This window comes from Phaseolus vulgaris, chromosome 6 (genome assembly GCF_000499845.2).
Source record: "Phaseolus vulgaris cultivar G19833 chromosome 6, P. vulgaris v2.0, whole genome shotgun sequence".
Classification (NCBI taxonomy): domain Eukaryota; kingdom Viridiplantae; phylum Streptophyta; class Magnoliopsida; order Fabales; family Fabaceae; genus Phaseolus; species Phaseolus vulgaris.
In genome coordinates this window covers 11,857,315-11,876,105 of record NC_023754.2, presented here as the reverse complement: position 1 = coordinate 11,876,105, position 18,791 = coordinate 11,857,315, and the positions used below count along the sequence as shown (strand labels likewise).

Below are 18,791 nucleotides of genomic sequence, written 5' to 3'. Positions count from 1 at the left end.
TTCTTGTAAACTAATTTTGTTGAGCGACTTAAAATTTGTTGGGTGGACATCAAAGCTTTCAAAAAAAATGTTAGCACATGATCATCACAGTTATAAAACAACCACATATAAACAAATATCCACAAGTAAACAAAATAAGATAACACAATTAAAATAATTCATAAGAATCATAAGCAAATTACCACGAGTTTCAAAACCTCCGTGGGGATAAAAACCTTCGTTAAATACTACAGGTTTAAAAACCTCCGTAAAATACCATAAGTTTAAAAACCTCTGTAAAATACCATGGGTTTCAAAATCTCCATTAAATACCAAGGGTTTAAGAACCTTCGTAAAATATCATGAGTTTCAAAATTTTCTTAAAATGACTTGTCGTCTGAAATAACATTCAACCCCATTTTCCACCATCTCTAACGATCCTCCTAACATTTTTCTTCCACCATAGACACACTGCTCTTCGACATAGGCTCAATGGTGTCAATGACAATCCTAGCAAGGAATCATAATTCAATCACACTTATGTGTACTATATCTAAGGAGAAGAAACATTAAATAAGGCACTATCATTGCTTCTTCCATCACCTTACTACCCCAACTCCGGTCATAAGCCACCATTACCTAGCTTGGCACAACTGGTATTTATCATTGCTTTATATATCCTAAATAATTGCATTATCCATTAGATGTGGGCTTCAAAGCCATGTGTTCTTGGCTTCGAGGGCTTCAAAGATTGCAAGAAAATATTGCGAGGAGAAATTAACTTTATCACTTCTCACTTTCACAATGAATTAATTATTGGATGCATTTTAAAATAAAGACCTTAATTTAAAATATTTCAAAATTATAAGAATTAAATATTAACAATTATAACTAAAACTAAAATTGCACATAAAATATATGTACATCAAAAGCTAAAACAAAATAAGTCAGATTTTTTGAAGAATGAGCTCATAAAAAAAACTAGGAATTATATAAACCAACTACCAAGAAATACTATTGAAATACTTATTATCCAAGATTAGTTGTTGAAATTCTTATTATCCAAGGTTATTTTGGTGAATTTTTAAAATAATTTTTTGAAACTTTAGAAAACTTATTTGTAATGTAAAGTTACGCTTTCAAAATTTTAGAGAATTTAGTTATAAAGTATATTAAAACTATATAATTTTTAATTATTTATTTATAAATATATTTAATTATATTTATTTATTGAAGTTTGAAAAATCTGGAGTATTTTACTGTGTTTCTACAATAAATCTTTGAAATTTAATGAAAGTTAAAGAAACTTTCGTTATTTTGCTGAGATTTTAAAATAAACCTTTGAAATTTAGTGATGGTTAAAAAATTGCTGAGGCTTTAGAATAAACCTTTGGAATTTAACAAAGGTTAAACAAACTTCCGTTATTATGCTGAGGTTTTAGAATAAATCTTTGGAATTTAACAAAGGTTAAAAAAACCTTTGTTATTTTGATGAGGTTTTAAAATAAATCTTTGGAATTTAACAAATGATAAAAAAAACCTCGTTATTTTGTTGAGGTTTTAAAATAAACATTTGGAATTTAATGAATGTTAAAAAAACTTCTGTTATTTTGTTGAGGTTTTAGAATAACATTTGAAACTTAACGAAGGTTAAAAAACTTCCATTAATTAAGTCAATTCCTAAGATTATATTAACCTCCGTTAAATAACCTGTGTTAAAACTTGTTTTCTCTTGTATTGATAATTCTCTGAATCATAAGACTAAATAATTAAAAATAATTTTATTTTCGTTTTTCATTGAACGAAATATTATTTTACTAAGAGGATTTCATTAGGTTCCTTCATGGATATTTCACTAGGTGAGAAATTATAATCTAGTTATCAAAATTTTATCAAGTTCTCACTGGTGAATTTTTCCTGTGGAAATATATAATCAAGAAACTATTAATACTTTCAAGTGACATTTTGGTAAGAAAAAAAAAATATTGCATTGAATGAATTATGCATAAATGAGAACATCAAATACAAGTTGTTTAAGCTTCACAAAAGTATCACATGGTTCCAAATCAACTCCAATTCTATTTAGCAGGCTCAAGACCAAGATTTCTTACACTTAAAATCTAACTAAGTTAAATACTATTTTATTAATAATAAAAAATTACTGATATCTAAAATAATTATTATTATTAAAAAAATTTATAAATTTAACTATTAACTAAGTTAGATATATCATTTTGGATTAGGTTGAAACATTTATTACAAACTTTAAATTCTAAATTTTAATTTTTAATTAAATAAGTGGCTCACAAGTGTTCTCAAATGTAATATTTTGTGTTCTTGTAACAATTAGAAAGGGGAATCAAGTATGCTAAAAGGAAAGGAGGAAATAACACATAACATTTTTATGAAATTATGTTAGATGAGACGTATGGTAAATACCATGAGGCCATAGTAGGATATTTTTTTTTAATAAACCTTATACATATATTTGTTTTTTCAGATTGGACATGGATGGGTTCATCTGTGGGGTTTAGGGTTAGATATGGATCACATTATGTAACTTTATGCAAATCAAACCCTAAATCCTAAACTACAAAGCAGGATTATTGTCATTCTTTTTTTAGGACACTATTAGGTTTTTCTTAAAAGGGTTGAAATACCCTAATACTTTTAATTATTTATTTTATTCTCTTTTATGATAAAAAAAATGGGAGAGGAAAAGACTTTATGGATTTTTAGATAGAGGAGAACAAGATTTGTAGAAGAAGGAAATGGAAAAACTGATTCTCAATGAAGAGATTCTATTTTCATACATCCATCATTTTCAAATGCTATCAACACCCCTATTTTCTTATTTTAATTATTTTCAGCTCATTATAACATAAGAAAAACAAAATGGTTTTAGTTATTCTCACTTAACAACCTTTTATTCAACATATATTATATGTAACGCAATTAAATTAAAAACATACACTTATTTACTATAAAAAAAACACAAATCCTTACATGGAACTTTGTAGTAGTTTTTAACAAAAAAAAATGCTCAATATAAAAGAATAGGACTTCGTCGTGATTTGGGTAAATTCATTTGGTCTTCATCTATTGCGTCTTCTAAAACTATAGTACTCTGGAAAGTTTTTCATGGGCGACTTCCTACATATCAACATATTCAATATAAAGGTTTGCATATATGTTTTATGTGTACGCTTTGTGGAAAGTTTTTTGAATGTTTCATTGCTTTGCATATTTGGAGTTGGGTTCGAAAGATTTTTCTTACTCCTCAATTCTCTAATAATGATGATCTTTTTTTCTTTTACTAAGAGTAATGGTAGTCCTTAGGTTAAATTGTTTAAGCTTGTTGTGATAACTTTTTCTATTTGGATGATATGACGTATGAGGAATTATGCTAGATTTAAGGATAAGATTGATGTTTTTAGGGCTATTTCGGTAATTAAAGATTTAACTTGTCTTTGTGAAATTATTCTAAAGGTTCAATGAAGAATGATATGTTGGATTTCAATGTCATTAAGTTTTTTTCTATTAATACTCGTACTCTGGTAAAGTTCTTTGTTCTCTTCCTGGTAGATAAGAGTTTCCTTCACCATGTTGGTTTAAAATTAACACTATTGGGGTTGCTCGAGAATATCCTAGTCTTGCCACTTGTGGATGTATTTTTTATAGGAGTATGGGGGAGTTTATTGCTGAGTTCTCTATGTTTCTTGACATTCAAACTGTTTTGGTTGTTGGATCAACTCCTATGTTGTTACTTTCGCATAATTCATCAGTCACAAACTCCAAAATTCATTAGGTTGAACTTTATAAAATTATTATTCTCACTATAATCACTAAGATTATTGTTATAATTATTGTTGTTATTGGTCTCAGCTTCATTACCGTCATTATTATTATCATCAAGCTCTTGACCTTCAACAAGTGTCCTTTAAAATATTAGGGTTCTAAACGTGGAGATTGTGACATTGACATTCTCATCAACATGATGCTACCACGCCACAAAAGACCTTGCCTCCATTGGAGAGATTAATCTCAAAAGATAAGAGAAGGGGAAGGGTGACTCCAAGATGAAGGGTAAGCTTTTCATAACTGAAATATTAACTAATTTATAAAAAATTTCTCATTTAACATGTACGAATTTTTATTTTTAACTTGTTGTCAACTTTAATCTTTTAATCTTTAAACGGATAATTATAAGGTTCCTGAACTTATGATTCTTTTTAGTTCTTCTATGAAAAAAGTTGTCCTCTGTTCATCTTCTAACCAATCTTCAGATGAAACTTGTCCCTCAATAGAGATTTCCCGTGCTAAGATAGTTCCAAAATCTCTCCTTTCTCCTTCAAATGAACCTCTTCCAATTACAACTTTCCCTACTAAAAAATCATTAAATAAAAATTAATTTTAAAATAATAATTAATTATTATATTAACTATATTAAATAATAATTTAGATATTAAAAAATTACTAATATCTAAATTAATTTTTATTATTAATAAATAATTTTTAAATTAATATCTAATTAACTATCAATAGCTAAAATATTGATAACTAACTAAACATTAATTTAAAAACTACTTATCAATAATAAAAAATAATTTAAATATCAATAATTTTTTTAATCTGTAAAATACTATCTAATTTAATAAATAATTAATTAATTTTTATCTTTAAAATTAATTTATATTTAATAATTTTCTTCTAATGTTTAATACACAATACCAAAACTTCTTTGCTTCCTCCAACAAATTGAATGATATGCTAATCGTAAATTTCATATAATCTCTAAATTTGGGAGCAATATAACTAAGGAAGATAAAATTATTGTATTTTCATCTTTAATTTTAATCATTTTAATCTTTTTTTATTATTTAATTTTAATTTTTACTTAATATTTAATTAATTTTTATATATTACGATGGAGAAGGGTAAAATAAAAGAAAAAATACCAGAGGAACTTATAAGCGTCTTTCACAAAATACAGAAGAAGAAAAAAAAAGACTGGGCATAGGGGCGTAAAAGATAGTAATGGCCAATGGAATCATATGGGATTCCTAAATCAGATAACTTTATAAAACAATAAGAGATTTAAAATGTTAGAAAAAACTACAGAAAAAAAACTAAAAAAGTATTTCTTAATTTATCTAACTAATTGTTAGTACAATTGTTTGGGACCGAATATCCTCTACGTACCTTCTTTTATCTTTTCTTCAACTTCAATCGTACTTTCAAGATATCCGAGAGTGCAGGTACCTACGAAGGCACTGCGACGTTCAAGTCAGCAAAAATTAATATTAGTGATTTAGTTTTAGATTCAGACTAACATTACCTTTCACTATGAGAATCTCTTCCTACTTATACTACCTTAGTGGACCGTATCCTGTCAGACCCAATAGGTGTTAATCCCATTTTATTATCTCTTAATTGAAATTAGCGTCTCTGCTCCATGATATGATGTGGGTGTTAGGTTTTACCGAATGACTATTAGCCATCTAGGTGGACAACCATTCAAATTCTCAATTTCGTGGTATAACACTAATTCATAAGTTATTTTGACTAATATAAAATAAATTGAACAAATAAAAAATATGAAATTAAAAAAATATATAAGTATTAAAAAATTTAATAAAATTTAATTATCTGTTAAAATTCTAAAATAATTATAATTCTAAAATTATAATTATATTAGTATTTTAAAATGTAAAAATATTTATATATAAAGCTTATGTAATTATGTTGTTTCACATTATTTTATATTTTATATTGGTAACTAATTTTATTAAAAAAATTTAATTTATTAAATTGATTTATTAGCTCGAAATTTAGAAATAAAATCTATTAATAAAACTAATTTATCAGTGTAACTTATAACCTATGAGGCTCAGACACTTCTCTTAAATGGCGTATCCGTGTCGGACACACGTATTGGTGTCGACACTCGTAGGACACTTATCAGTGAAGTCTTCAATTCAAAAAATATTTGTTGAATTTTTGAAAATTCTAGCACAGTTCTAACACAATTTTAAAAGGTATATATACAATAATTTTCTAAAAACTCAAATTTATTGTATAAACTTTTATTATGATTATAAAAATAAGAAACAAATTCTTTTGAACCCGTCATGAAAAATATCTTCATGCTCCCAAAAGAATCTCAAACATACTTTTGCACATAAATATTTATTTTCAATTTATATATTAAAAAATTATATAATATATAGATCGTGTCCTACATTTTAGAAATTATACGTATCTCCGTGTCCGTATCCATGTCGTATCAGTGTCCGTATCCGTATCTGTGCTACATAGCTTATAATGCCAAACAAATTTTAAGACGCCTTATTAAAATGATGAGCCACGAAATAAAATATATAAGATCTCAAATTTGTGTTTTAGAAATTAAATTAATTCATTTGCCACAAATGTCATTAAATACTTTTTTTCGAACGACGACATTAAATATAAATAGGCATAAATATATGTTATCTAAATCACATTATTTTTATAGCATAATAAATGTGTCTTATTTTTTGTTGATAAAAATATGGTCATAATAAATAAGGTATGAGTTATGCAAAAAAGACAATAAATTGATTTAGATAATATAATAATAGGGGTTTGTAAATATAAAGGAACAAGAAGATAATTCTAATAGCCTGTTTCTCTCCTCTCAAAGCCACAAAACAAATGCAAGAAAAATATAAATTAACTTCAAATTAGAAAGAAAATAAAAAGGACACTGATTAATTAAAGAAATTCATTGACATGCTTCAGTTTCTACCTTCATAAGGACTTAATGGTGTAAATACTCATTTAATATTTCTCATATATTTTTATCATTCTTTATGGTTAATTATTTATTTTTTATCACATTACCGATTCTCCTTCTATGAAAACACTATTCACTTACATTACCATTTCTCCTTCTATGAAAACACTTCACAATCTTCAAAAAGATCTCAATAAATACCCATTTCATCTCTCTTATAATCATCTCTTAATCTTTCAAGACCTTTCAATTCTCTCAAAAGAACAAATTAAATGAACAAAAAAAAAATTGATTAAGAAAATACATTTACTTATTAAACAAACTCACTAGAAACAGATAAATCTAAACAAGCATGGTGATACATAACTTTTCACTCCATTAAAGAAACACAAGATGATGAAGTGTTGTGGAAAACACTCTTCTTATACCACTCGTATAACACACTACAACAATGGACTTTAAATAAAAATAAGCAAATAAAGAAGTGAAACACAACACTTAGAAATCTTGTTTGTGTTTAGTTATTTGTTGGGTTCAACTCCTATGTTGTTATTTTCACGTAATTCATCATCCACAAACTCCGAAACTCATTGGGTTGAAATCCATAAAATTACTATTTTCACTATAATTACTAGGGTTATTCTTATAAAGCTTGTTGTTACTGGTGTGATTTTCATTATCGTCACTATGACTATCACCCTCATCTTGACCTTCAACAGTGTACTTTAAAACATGAGGGTTCCTATAGGTGGAGACGGTGATCTTGACATTCTCACGAGCAATGATGCTACCACCGACAATGCCACAAAAGACCTTGCCTCCATTGGTGGAGAGGTTGATCCCAAAGGATAAGTTTAGGGGAGGGGTGGCTCCAGGGTGAAGGGTGTATTGATTGTTGTATAAGTAGGAGCCTGTGAGGGAGATCAAGGTGAAGGGTCCATGGAGCACGAAATTGGGTGCACTGCAGGTTGAAGACTGAAGAGTCGCATTATTGATTCTGCCAGAGGCACCAATCACAGTAACACTAACCTGGTCTCGATTAGCAATGTCAAAGATACACTCCATGACATCACTATTGGGAGCCACGTTAAAAGTGAAGACATTCACAGAAGAATCAGTGGATTGAGTCATTGGAAGAGAGTTGGACCTTGACTTGTTTTTTGAGCCATGGATTTTTCCAGTTGACCTTCTTGCAGATGGAGTCATGAGAGACTTATTGGTAGTCATGAGGGACTTATTGGAAGAGACAAGTTGTGATTAAAACTAGTTTGGTGGTCAAAGTTAGTTTGTGAAACAAAATAAGGATACCATAGATGGTTGAGGGAAAGTGAAATATGTTTTGAAGTGAGAGAGTTTGAGTGACCAAAATGCAGAAAGAAACTTGGTTGGGATGGTTAAAACTTTGTGTGGGGAGGATTTATAGTGGGGTGCTTCTCTAAACCGCCTTGAGAACTAAAAAAATCAGGGACTTGTGAGGGTGGTTTTCAAGGAAAGTCTCTTTGATGAAAAAAAATATTATGGTTTGGTAAATTTTATAATAGAAAAGTGATATAGTTTACTGTTGGGTTAGTAAAATATTTTCAAATCATTTATTGAAATTTATAGTAAACTAATGTTAATAAAGAATTATGTTATAAATATACTTATCGTAATTAAATGAAGAAGGTTAATTATTATTATTTTTTAATGTATAATGCTCTGTTTAATTATATCAAAGTCATGCTTGACTCATTAATTATCAGTTTCTAAATATTCTAAAATATTCTAGGGTAGTCACTAAACTCTAATTCAATTCCCAATGTGATTTTATTATAATTTTTTTAAGAGAAAGTTTATCCACTAATAGTGATTTTTCTCTTGTTGACCAAAATTGAAAGTATGACAATGCAGGTCATCTCAGGTACGTTTCACATTGGTTTGCATAAAAGTATTTTTTTAAATTAAGAAAAAATAAATTTTTAAATATAAATTTTGTATAAATTTTAATTTTTTTATTTAGATGAATTATATAGTCTTTCAGTATTATTCTCACATACATGACTAATAAAATACGAGTAAAAAAATTATAATAATATTTTAATTTTTAATATAATTTGAATTTCAATCATATTAATAAATTAATTAATCAAATATTTTATAAAATATATATATATATATATATATATATATAAATTAAGGTATTATAGGTAGACACATTATTACTATTCTAATTTGAAAATAATATAAAATAATATATATATATATATATATATTATATATAATATTTAAATTTTATTATAAAAAAGATTAAGGTGTGACTAATTTAACATTTGAATTTATGTATTTGAGAAAGAAAAAAATACTATTAAATATTAAAAAATTATTATCGAATTTCTTGAAAGTGTTATGAATTAAGGATTGAGGATAAAATTTTTTTCATCTCCATGCCTTTCTTCTTGCACTCCATATTTAAAAAAAAAAATACTCAAAATTATCCTTTAACATTTTTCACTAAATGTTTTTTCTTTAATTCTAGAATGTAAAATTTAGAGACTTCTCGGATTATAGAATTTGGAAGTTAAAATTTGTGTTTTGGATTGTACAATATGTTAAATTGTACAATCCATAAAACAAATTTGTATTTCGGATTGAACGGAATGAATAATTTTATAATTTTTTAGAATATAAGGATGTAATAAGAAGTTATCAGGCTGCAAAAAGAAATTTCTAAATTTTAAAAATATGCAGGTTATGCAAGCTGGCTCGCCCTGCCCCACCCTAGATTTGTGCACAGACTACGGATTATGTGAGACAGGCATAAGCGGGTCAACAAGTTGAAATAGTCAGCCTATTCCACATTTTTCTTCAGTGGGCTATCAGCACGGCTCATTCCGCTTTGCCATCCATATTCAATCATAAAATATAATTCAATAAAAATATATGTGTAATCGAAAAGAGAATTCAATTAAATTATTATGTGAGTTAACATGAATTTATTAATAATGAAATAAATGTTAAGAAAAATAATTTGAGAATTATAATAATAATAGTTATAATGATATGTATATATATATATATATATTTACTTGTAATATGTTACTGTATTGATTGTTATATAATTATGAAGTTTTAAATTTATTAATTACTTCATTAAAATCAACTATTAAATATTATGAGTCATTGTGCACTTTTACTGAATGGTCGTATTATTATTCATAACTATGATACAATTATTAATATCTATTAATTAATTTATATTGAAATTAATTTGTCTTAATCACTATCTCTTTTCAATTGAATTTTTATTTTTAACTTGTTGTCAACTTTAGTATTTTAATCTTTTGATGGATAATGATAAGGTTCGTATGATTCTTTTTAGTTCTTCTATGAATAAAGTTAGCATGTGTTAAAGTTCTAACCAATCTTCAGATGAATCGTGTCCCTCGTTATAGATTTCTCATGCTAACATAGTTTCAAAATCTCCCCTTTCTTCTCTAATGAACTTCTTCATGTTATCTTTGACCCATGTTCTTCTCTCGATTTCAACTCCAACTTCAGTTGATAATGCTAAAACTTCTTTGCTCGACAATGTTGTCTCTTCCTCCATCAAATTGAATGATATGCTAATTGTGACTTTCATATAATCTCTAAATGTGGGAGCAAAATATAGCTGAGGCAGACAAAATTAAGGATTTGCATGCATGAGGTTTTCCCAATATTTAATGTGACCATGTGAATGGAGTCACATTTTCAATATGAATAAATAAGGGTAATAAAGTAAACAAATTTCAGCGGGTTTTCCTCTCTATTTTTAGTAGTGTATCGCAAAAAAAACATTTACATGAATCCTCACCTTTGGGTTATTATTCTAATTAAATGACTAGATATAAATAAGTACAATCTTTGTAAATCTAGCTAGATGAATAATAATTATTTGGATCCAAACGAAGTGTTAATGTCGCTCAAGAGAGAGTCTTTGCCCTCAACATGATTTTCAAATCACAAAAGAAGAAAAAAAATCATAAACTTTCAAGAAAACCCTTAGAGGCCAGGCAAGGTCTGTAATACCCGAGGAAGATCCAAAATTTTGTCTTTTATATGCATAAATTTTTAGGAGTTCTTGGGATCTTTCCAATAAAAAAATATTGTACTTGTTTGTCTTACATTATGATTAGGGAACCTTGTGTACATCCTATGACAAGCTTCCTAGGGTTTTTTTTTTTTTTTCTCTGAATATGAAATTGTTTACTTATAACTCTCATGTTAATAAGATTCCTACAACATTTGGTGTATTTTGTGAGAAATATATGTAGCCTTTTATTCTATCTATTTGTGATCGAATGTTGACCTTCTCCATCATTGATAATAATTGCACTTTATATATAACTAACATTTATGGAGCTACTGATTATATCAAAAGAAGAAACCTTTATAAGTACATTCACAATGTTTGTTGGAGATAAATACATTTCGTAGTATATAAGTGAGTGCAAACTTCATCTTATAAGCCGATTTTATAAGGTTGAGTTAGGCTTAAAGTAAATTGCTTAATATGGTATCAATGTCATTTAGAGTCTATCCTAATGAGAGTGTGTTGGACTTATCAGAACACCAGCTATCGGACTGTTATCAGACTATATATTTCGTAGTATATAAGTGAGTCCAAAGATATCTTACAAGCCGGTTTGGATTGAATTCATTGATATGGTTCACATTCATACGTCTGATCCTCCTAGCATAATTGGTAAGAGCCATTTTGACATGTTTCTGAAAGAACTTTATGCAACATTGATTGTATGTTTTATGTTTCATTTTGACTATATTTCTTGTATAGAAACAATTTGACAACCTTCCTTCTATTAGTCTCTATCTCCTTTTCCCCTGTATAGGTTAGAAGGCTCTTCAAACTCCTTTCGATTTGGAAAGATCACCATGGGTTCAAACAAGTTATCAAAGATCTTGAAAGGATTCTATACCTGGTTGTCTTATATATGTTTATCTTAAAAATTGCTCAAAATGGTCAAAGCTTCTCTTAAGATTTTGAACAAAGTCATTTTCAGCAACATTCATGAGTCCCCAAAGTTGTTTACAATCTTAAGAATCTTCAAAATCAAATTCAAACATGTTCTCCGGAGGTTGCCAACAATCTCAAAAATAAAAAAATGGAAGTTAGTTTAATTATTAATGAAGAGTTTACGCTAGAAGAAAAGCATTAGAAAGAAAAATCAAGATACAATGGTTTTCTTATAGTGATAAAAATACTAGATTTTTTACATAATGTTGTCAAATACAACATAACTATTATAGCATGATGAATCTTCAAATGATTGGGATAACTTGTCTTCCTCTCCTTTTGTATTGGAGTCCCATGTTATAAATTATTATAGTTCCTTACATGCATCAGATAACGACGATAAGGATAATAATCTTATTAGCAAAGTTATTTCTATACATGAGGTGTCGATGAAGTTGACCAACAAGATGTTTGATGAAGTCGTGTGTTAAGACGTGGGTGGACCGGGTTTGGATATTTTAGATCAAGACATCACCAAATTTGTTTCTCACTTTTTTGAGAAAGGTTTGATTATGCCAGGTTTCTACTCTAGTTCCCTTTCCCAAACTAGTTTGAACCGCATATGGTCTATTTGGGGTTTTCATAATGACATATTGTTGATCGCATTATAAACATACTCACTTTTTTAGCAAGGAAAACTCTTATCTATAAATGAAAAATTCCAATTGAAGAACTCTATCATCTTAGGTATGGCTCTTTACAACTTGCAAGTATATATTTGCCTACCACCTTAATAAAAAAAAATGGAGACTTGAATTCACAAATTTATGTGGTTTGGTTTGGCCTCACAATCACTTGGTAAAAGATTTACAAACTTTTTAAGGAAGGAGGTCTTGGATTAATTTACATTTGCAATCTCAACAAAGTCGTTGTTATCTAAAAAAAGTAGTACTTTTTCACTCTAATTCCTCCTTAGCCAAAACTACTCATGGCTCTTATTTTCACAAATGATAGACCAATTAAAGTTTATAAACCTTCCTCCTTGTGACTAGTCATACTCAAGCATATTTGAAAATGTAAATTCGACACGGGTTTGGTACCTTGATACTTTAATAACTAACGTGTTGGTCTTGTCTAATGACGTCAACTCCAATTTACATGCTTTTATCCAAAAAAAAAAATTTAATTCATTTTACACATACTAAATTGCATCACTAAAAAAGTTTTAGCTTTCAAAGACAAAGACCTAACGCTTTTGCATTAGTGAATAAAGAAGCATTTTTGTATGTTATTAATTATGAAGCTCTGACACATCATGAAGGCTCTATTTTCATGTTTCTGACACATCACGAACACAAACACACAACGAATGCGTGAGCAATGCGGTGTCGGATACACCTATGTGGGACAGATACGACCTTATTCTTGGACATGCCGGAGATAACACAATTCACCTCCTGAACACATTGAACACAAAAATCATCCAAACTAATTAAAAAAAAAAGGAACAAATAATATATTCATAATCTTAACACCCCGTATTTGGAGGAAGATCAAGTGCATATACACTTTATAAATTACATATAAATCACATAAAAGGGAAGAAAAAAAGAAAGAAAAAATATTTATTGTGTTGAGTTGCATCACCGTAAGCATTGTATTGTTGAGTTGCAGCGAAGAAAACCATGTTGTGTTGGCTTGCAAAAAACAAATAAGGAAAGCAAAGAAACAATTTAAAGGCGAAAGAAGGAAAAGAAGTGGTGAGCAAAAGCAAGAAAGCAGGAGCACAATGTAAGTTTGAGAGAAAACAATTTCTAAGGATAAAAAATAAAAGCAGAAGGTAAGTGAAATTTTAAAATAATTTTTTTTATTCAAATACAAACAATACACTATCATTGAATTGAAATTGCAAAATAATTCAATTTATTGCAAAACCATACCACCCATTTTGCAAACGACGGTGATTTAATGCAATCTGAAACTTTGCACCCTGTCAAAACTTATTGAGTTAAAAAAATTAGACAATGAAGCAACTTTGAAAATGGAAAATTCAAATAAATAAAATGTCCTTCTACCTCTTGTATCTGATGAAGGAAATCGGAAAAATGATAGTGTTAAGCCAAAACTCAAAGGTCTTTACAATATTCTTTCAATATTCAAGCAAGAGATACTCTTGACTGTGAAATTTCAAGGATGTTTTATTCTTCAGAACTATCATTTCATTTATCAAGAAGTCCTTATTATAGAAGGGCATTTTCTTATCCAGCTAATACTTCTAATCTTAGTGCATATGTACCATCAACTTATAATAAATTCAGAGGTCTTTTACTTTCAAAAGAAATAAGTCATGTAGAAAACCTTCTGCAGCCTATAAGAAACTCATGAAATCATAAAGGTGTCACAATTTTTATTGATGGGTGGAGTGATCCTCAAAGAAGACCACTTATAAATGTTATAGTTATCATTGAGAGTGGACTAATGTTTTTGAAGTCAATAGAGGGATTTGGTGAGATGTAGAACAAAGATTTCATTGCCAAACCCATTATAGATGCAATTATGGAGGTTGGGCCCAAAAATGTAGTACAAATTATAATTGATAATGCAATTGTATGTAAGGCAACGAGTATGCTCATAGAATCAGAATTTCCTTCAATTTATTGGATTCCTTGTGTAGTGCACACTTTGAATATTGCATTAAAAAATGTGTGCAATAAAAAATACTAAAAGAAATAATGATATTTATCAACAATGTTATTGGATCTTCTTACACATTTTTTATTGATGCTACATTTATTAAAAACTTTATTATGGAGTACTTTATGAGATATTCAATATTCAATAAATTCAATTCATTGAAGTTACTTTCTGTTGCTCCAACAAGATTTGCTTCAACCATAGTCATTGTAAAAAGGTTTAGAAAGTTTAAAAATGATTCCAAGATATGGTTATTAGTGATGAATGGTTTTCTTACAAAGAAGATAATGTGGATAATGCATAATTTGTGAAAGAAACTTTGTTGACTGATAATTGGTAGATGAAGGTTGATCATATATTTGCTTTTACATGTTCTTAGAAAAAAAAATATAGATATGGCTACTCTTGACTTAGTATATGAAATGTGTGATTCAATGGTAGAAAATGTGAGAAAGGTCATATACCAACATGAAAGAAAGAGAAAAGTTGATTATTCATCCTTTTTCAAGGTAGTAAAGTCAATATTAATTGATCGTTGGACTAAGAGTAGCATATCTCTTCATTTTCTTGCTTATTCTTTAAATCCAAGGTAATACATTATATAGTTAAATTATTTTATAATTACATTTTGTTATGTACATATTATTTATAATATCACAAATTTATAATATTATATTAATTTATGTTATATATTTTTAATGTTATAGATAAAGCCATGAATACTTAAATGAATATTCACAAAGACGTGCCACACATCAAGATGTGGAAATTACTCATGAAAGGAAGAAGTGTTTTAAGAGGTACTTTGATGATGCATATGTAAGGAGGTAGGTAATTATAGAGTTTGCAAATTTTTCAAATGGAAGACAAGATTTTATCGATGTTGACTCTTTAAAGGATAGAGGTAAAATGGATGCAAAATCATGATGGATTGTTCATGGAGCTCATCCATCAATACTTCAGAAAATAACTCTTAAACTCTTTGGACAACCATGTTCTTCTTCTTGTTGTGAAAGAAATTGGCGTGCGTACTCTTTTAATACATTCTTTGGAAAGAAATAAGATGACACTTAAAAGGGTGGATGATCAAATATTTGTCCATAGTAATCATCATCTTCTCTCAAGAAAGTCCTCAAAATACAAACAAGAGGAAACTAAATTGTGAAATATTGCAGGAGGTGACTTTTCATTTGATGACAATGGAATTCTTGAGATTTCTAGCTTATCTCTTGATGAACTAGAATTATAAGTTGTATTTTTCAATGAGGATGAACCAATGTAAAACTCAAACATTATGGTTTACATAATTTTATCTTTTGTTAAATTTTTTTAAAATGTTTCTCTTATTTTTTTGAGATTACAAAGTATATTAGTATATTTAATATATATATATATAGTCATGTCCTGTGTCCTATAATTTTAACTTTAATTGTAACTTCATGATCATTTCCGTGTTGTATATGTGTTTGTATTTGTGTCTATGCTTCATAACTCATTGCCCACTGCATAAATGTATGATTGTTGATTATTTCTAGAAGGAATCAGGGTCCTGTTGCTTATGGATTCAACGACTACAATGACAACTTCTTAGGTGGTTTTGCATCAATCAAAACTTCTTAGGTGGTTTTGCATCTTACATTGGATAGGAACCATTATACATGTTGAAATTATTGCTATTATTTTGGCTTTGTGATGACTATTTTTGACAAGTGTACCGAGTCAGAAGTAATAAATTGTCCCTAAGGACGGATATCGAACCACAAGGAACAGTTCTAAAATCTCAAGTATAATATTCACTAAATAATAAAAGATGTGTAAAAGTTTGTTTAAAAGGTTGTTTGATCATGGATTTGTAAGAATTTAAATATATAAACAAAGTAAATTATTTAGATGATTAAATTGGAAAATTGGGATTGGGATTAATCCTTCTCTTTCATCTATATTTTAAATGAATAAAAACATATAACATTCCATCTTGATTGACATTGATGCATATATAAAAATCAATCATATCAATTCCTCACATACAAAATTATTAAGAATGTCTCCTAAACTCGATTCCTCGAATAGTTATAAAAACTTCTTGACATTACGAACAAATGTTATAAAGCAATTAACATTTCAAATCTAATCCTAGCATTCAAATATGTTAAACATTATCATTTAGGTCAGATGCTTAGAAGTATTTTTTGGTCAAATCTAAAGATCTAAAATTATGAATAAAGATTCAAACTTGAAGAATAAAATGATAATACCAATCATCAATCAAGAACAAAATATTATAAATAAATATCACCTTAATATATAAGAGTTTGAATAGATTACTCTCAATCTCAGAGGGAAGACATGACCACTCATATTGCCTAGTACAAGCATGGAAAGCAAGAAAAGAAGATCCAAGTTGTTTCTCCTTGATGGTTGTCTCCTCCAAGATTTTCTATCTCTGATTATCCTCACAATAATGCATAGGGTTTTGCCTCACACCTTTTATTTAACCTATTTGGGTTTGGGTTAAGTGACAACTCGCTCAAGAGAAATATTGTTTTCTTAAGTGAGTTTCACGAGAAAAAAATCAATTTCATTGGAGTGAACTTGCTTAAGCGAGTCTTGAGTAAGTTTCTCTAGAGTGATTTTGCTTGAGTGAGCTTTCAGTGTTCTAACTATTTTTTCATCTTGTCTTTAACTAGTTCATTCTTCTTTAGTCCTTTCATCTCCATCTTCCCTTAAATTCCTTAAATTAGCACAAGCTTATAAATAAATCATTCTTATTCGTTTTATAATTCAAATTTCTAAATTAGAGATTGAATTTTAACTCTATTAACAATTAAAATGTTTTTTTTCATGAAATAGTACTGAATTATTACACTTATCACTTTTAGAAATAGTGACGGTCAACTAGTCATCCTAGCTTTCAACAATCACTATTTTTTTCTTGAAAGTTTCGTGCTAGATGCGTAAATGTCTTATTGTTTTCTTTTCTTTAATGTTTTGTTGCTCTTATATTTATAGAGAAGAAAAATACTTTTACAGACAAACTAGCAAATTATATTTAGTGGAGTGATGTGCCAAATTTTATAGGTTATGATTTCTCTAGGAATAGGACTAACATGTGGTTCATTCAATATTGTGTAATTTTATATTTTTGATCAGTATTGGTCCCCACAAAATCTTCTTTATTATTTCTTTTCTCTTTCAATAAAGACTTATGGTGTACTTTTACACATCATAGCTTTCCCTATGAAAAAAATAATTTGTATATCAAGGATTTCAGAGAAGCAGAGAGAGATAGAAAAGGAAGAAATAAAGTATTATTGCTTTGAACCAAAGTTCTTAATGTAATACACAAAACAGAGGAATATATAGGCAAAGATAGTAACAGACTACCCATGTTTCTGATACAACAGGTAGTAAGAGACTCATCGTCTGATATACATCAAGTAATAGTATATATAAAGTTAATTTTATTACATATAAAATCCATTCAATTTTAATTTTTGGTATTTTTTCTGTTATAGAATACTTTTAACCAGAAACTTGTCTATACTTACTCTTGGGATTCTTCATATTTGTTTGTTTTTCTTGTCATCCTTTCCTCAAATGCATTTCTTTCATACCTTTCGGTTTTGCATATTATGTTGACAAAATTGTCGTAAATTGCCCCCACCACCACCAACCAGAACTAATGTAATATTCAAATTTCGGCTCTAATTTCTCAATCACTTGGGACCCATATCTGAGGTTGTCGATAGTATAACACTTAAATTTGTTCAATTCTAAAAAAAAAAAGTTTAATAACAGGTAGCTTTATGAGATTGGTTAAGGGTTACTACCAGGTTTTCTCTACCAATCATTGCAAAATAAAACATCAAACCCTTCCCAACTGTTCTCTCTAATGCATCCAACAAAACTTTCAAAAAGTAGGTAAGATTATTGTAGCTAGATATATTGACTTGAACATGGTGATGCCAGCCTCATAACAGAAAGGAGATTGAGACATGTCGAATAGCATGCATGCGTGTCAATTTAGTTCTAATTAATATCAGCCACTGATGTATATTTTTCTTTTTGGGAAAAACCAGTCATATTCGGTCTGGCCTCAACTAAGCCACTTTGAGCTAATGTTTTCCAATCTTATCAAAGTCTTTCAATTCACTCTAAGTGTTAATTATGCATGAAGCAATAAAATGATGAACTTAGTTTCAACTCTAAACCATTATTAGTTAAGACAAGAGAAGATTTCTTGTCATTCACTTCACCTACACAATTTACCACTGTTATCATCACAGAATGAATTGCTAATTTTTACTACATAGTTAAGATTCTGCACGATTTCAATGGCACAGGAAA

The 18,791-nt window shown here is 28.5% G+C and overlaps 1 protein-coding gene across 1 annotated transcript; it reads right to left on the bottom strand.

Moving 5' to 3' along the window:
• Positions 1-7,324: 7,324 nt before the first annotated feature.
• Positions 7,325-7,984, bottom strand: LOC137833381 (AT-hook motif nuclear-localized protein 20-like). The gene has a single exon (XM_068641732.1). It carries the CDS (start codon positions 7,982-7,984, stop codon positions 7,325-7,327), a length of 660 nt encoding a protein of 219 aa, XP_068497833.1.
• Between the last annotated feature and the right edge of the window lie 10,807 nt (positions 7,985-18,791).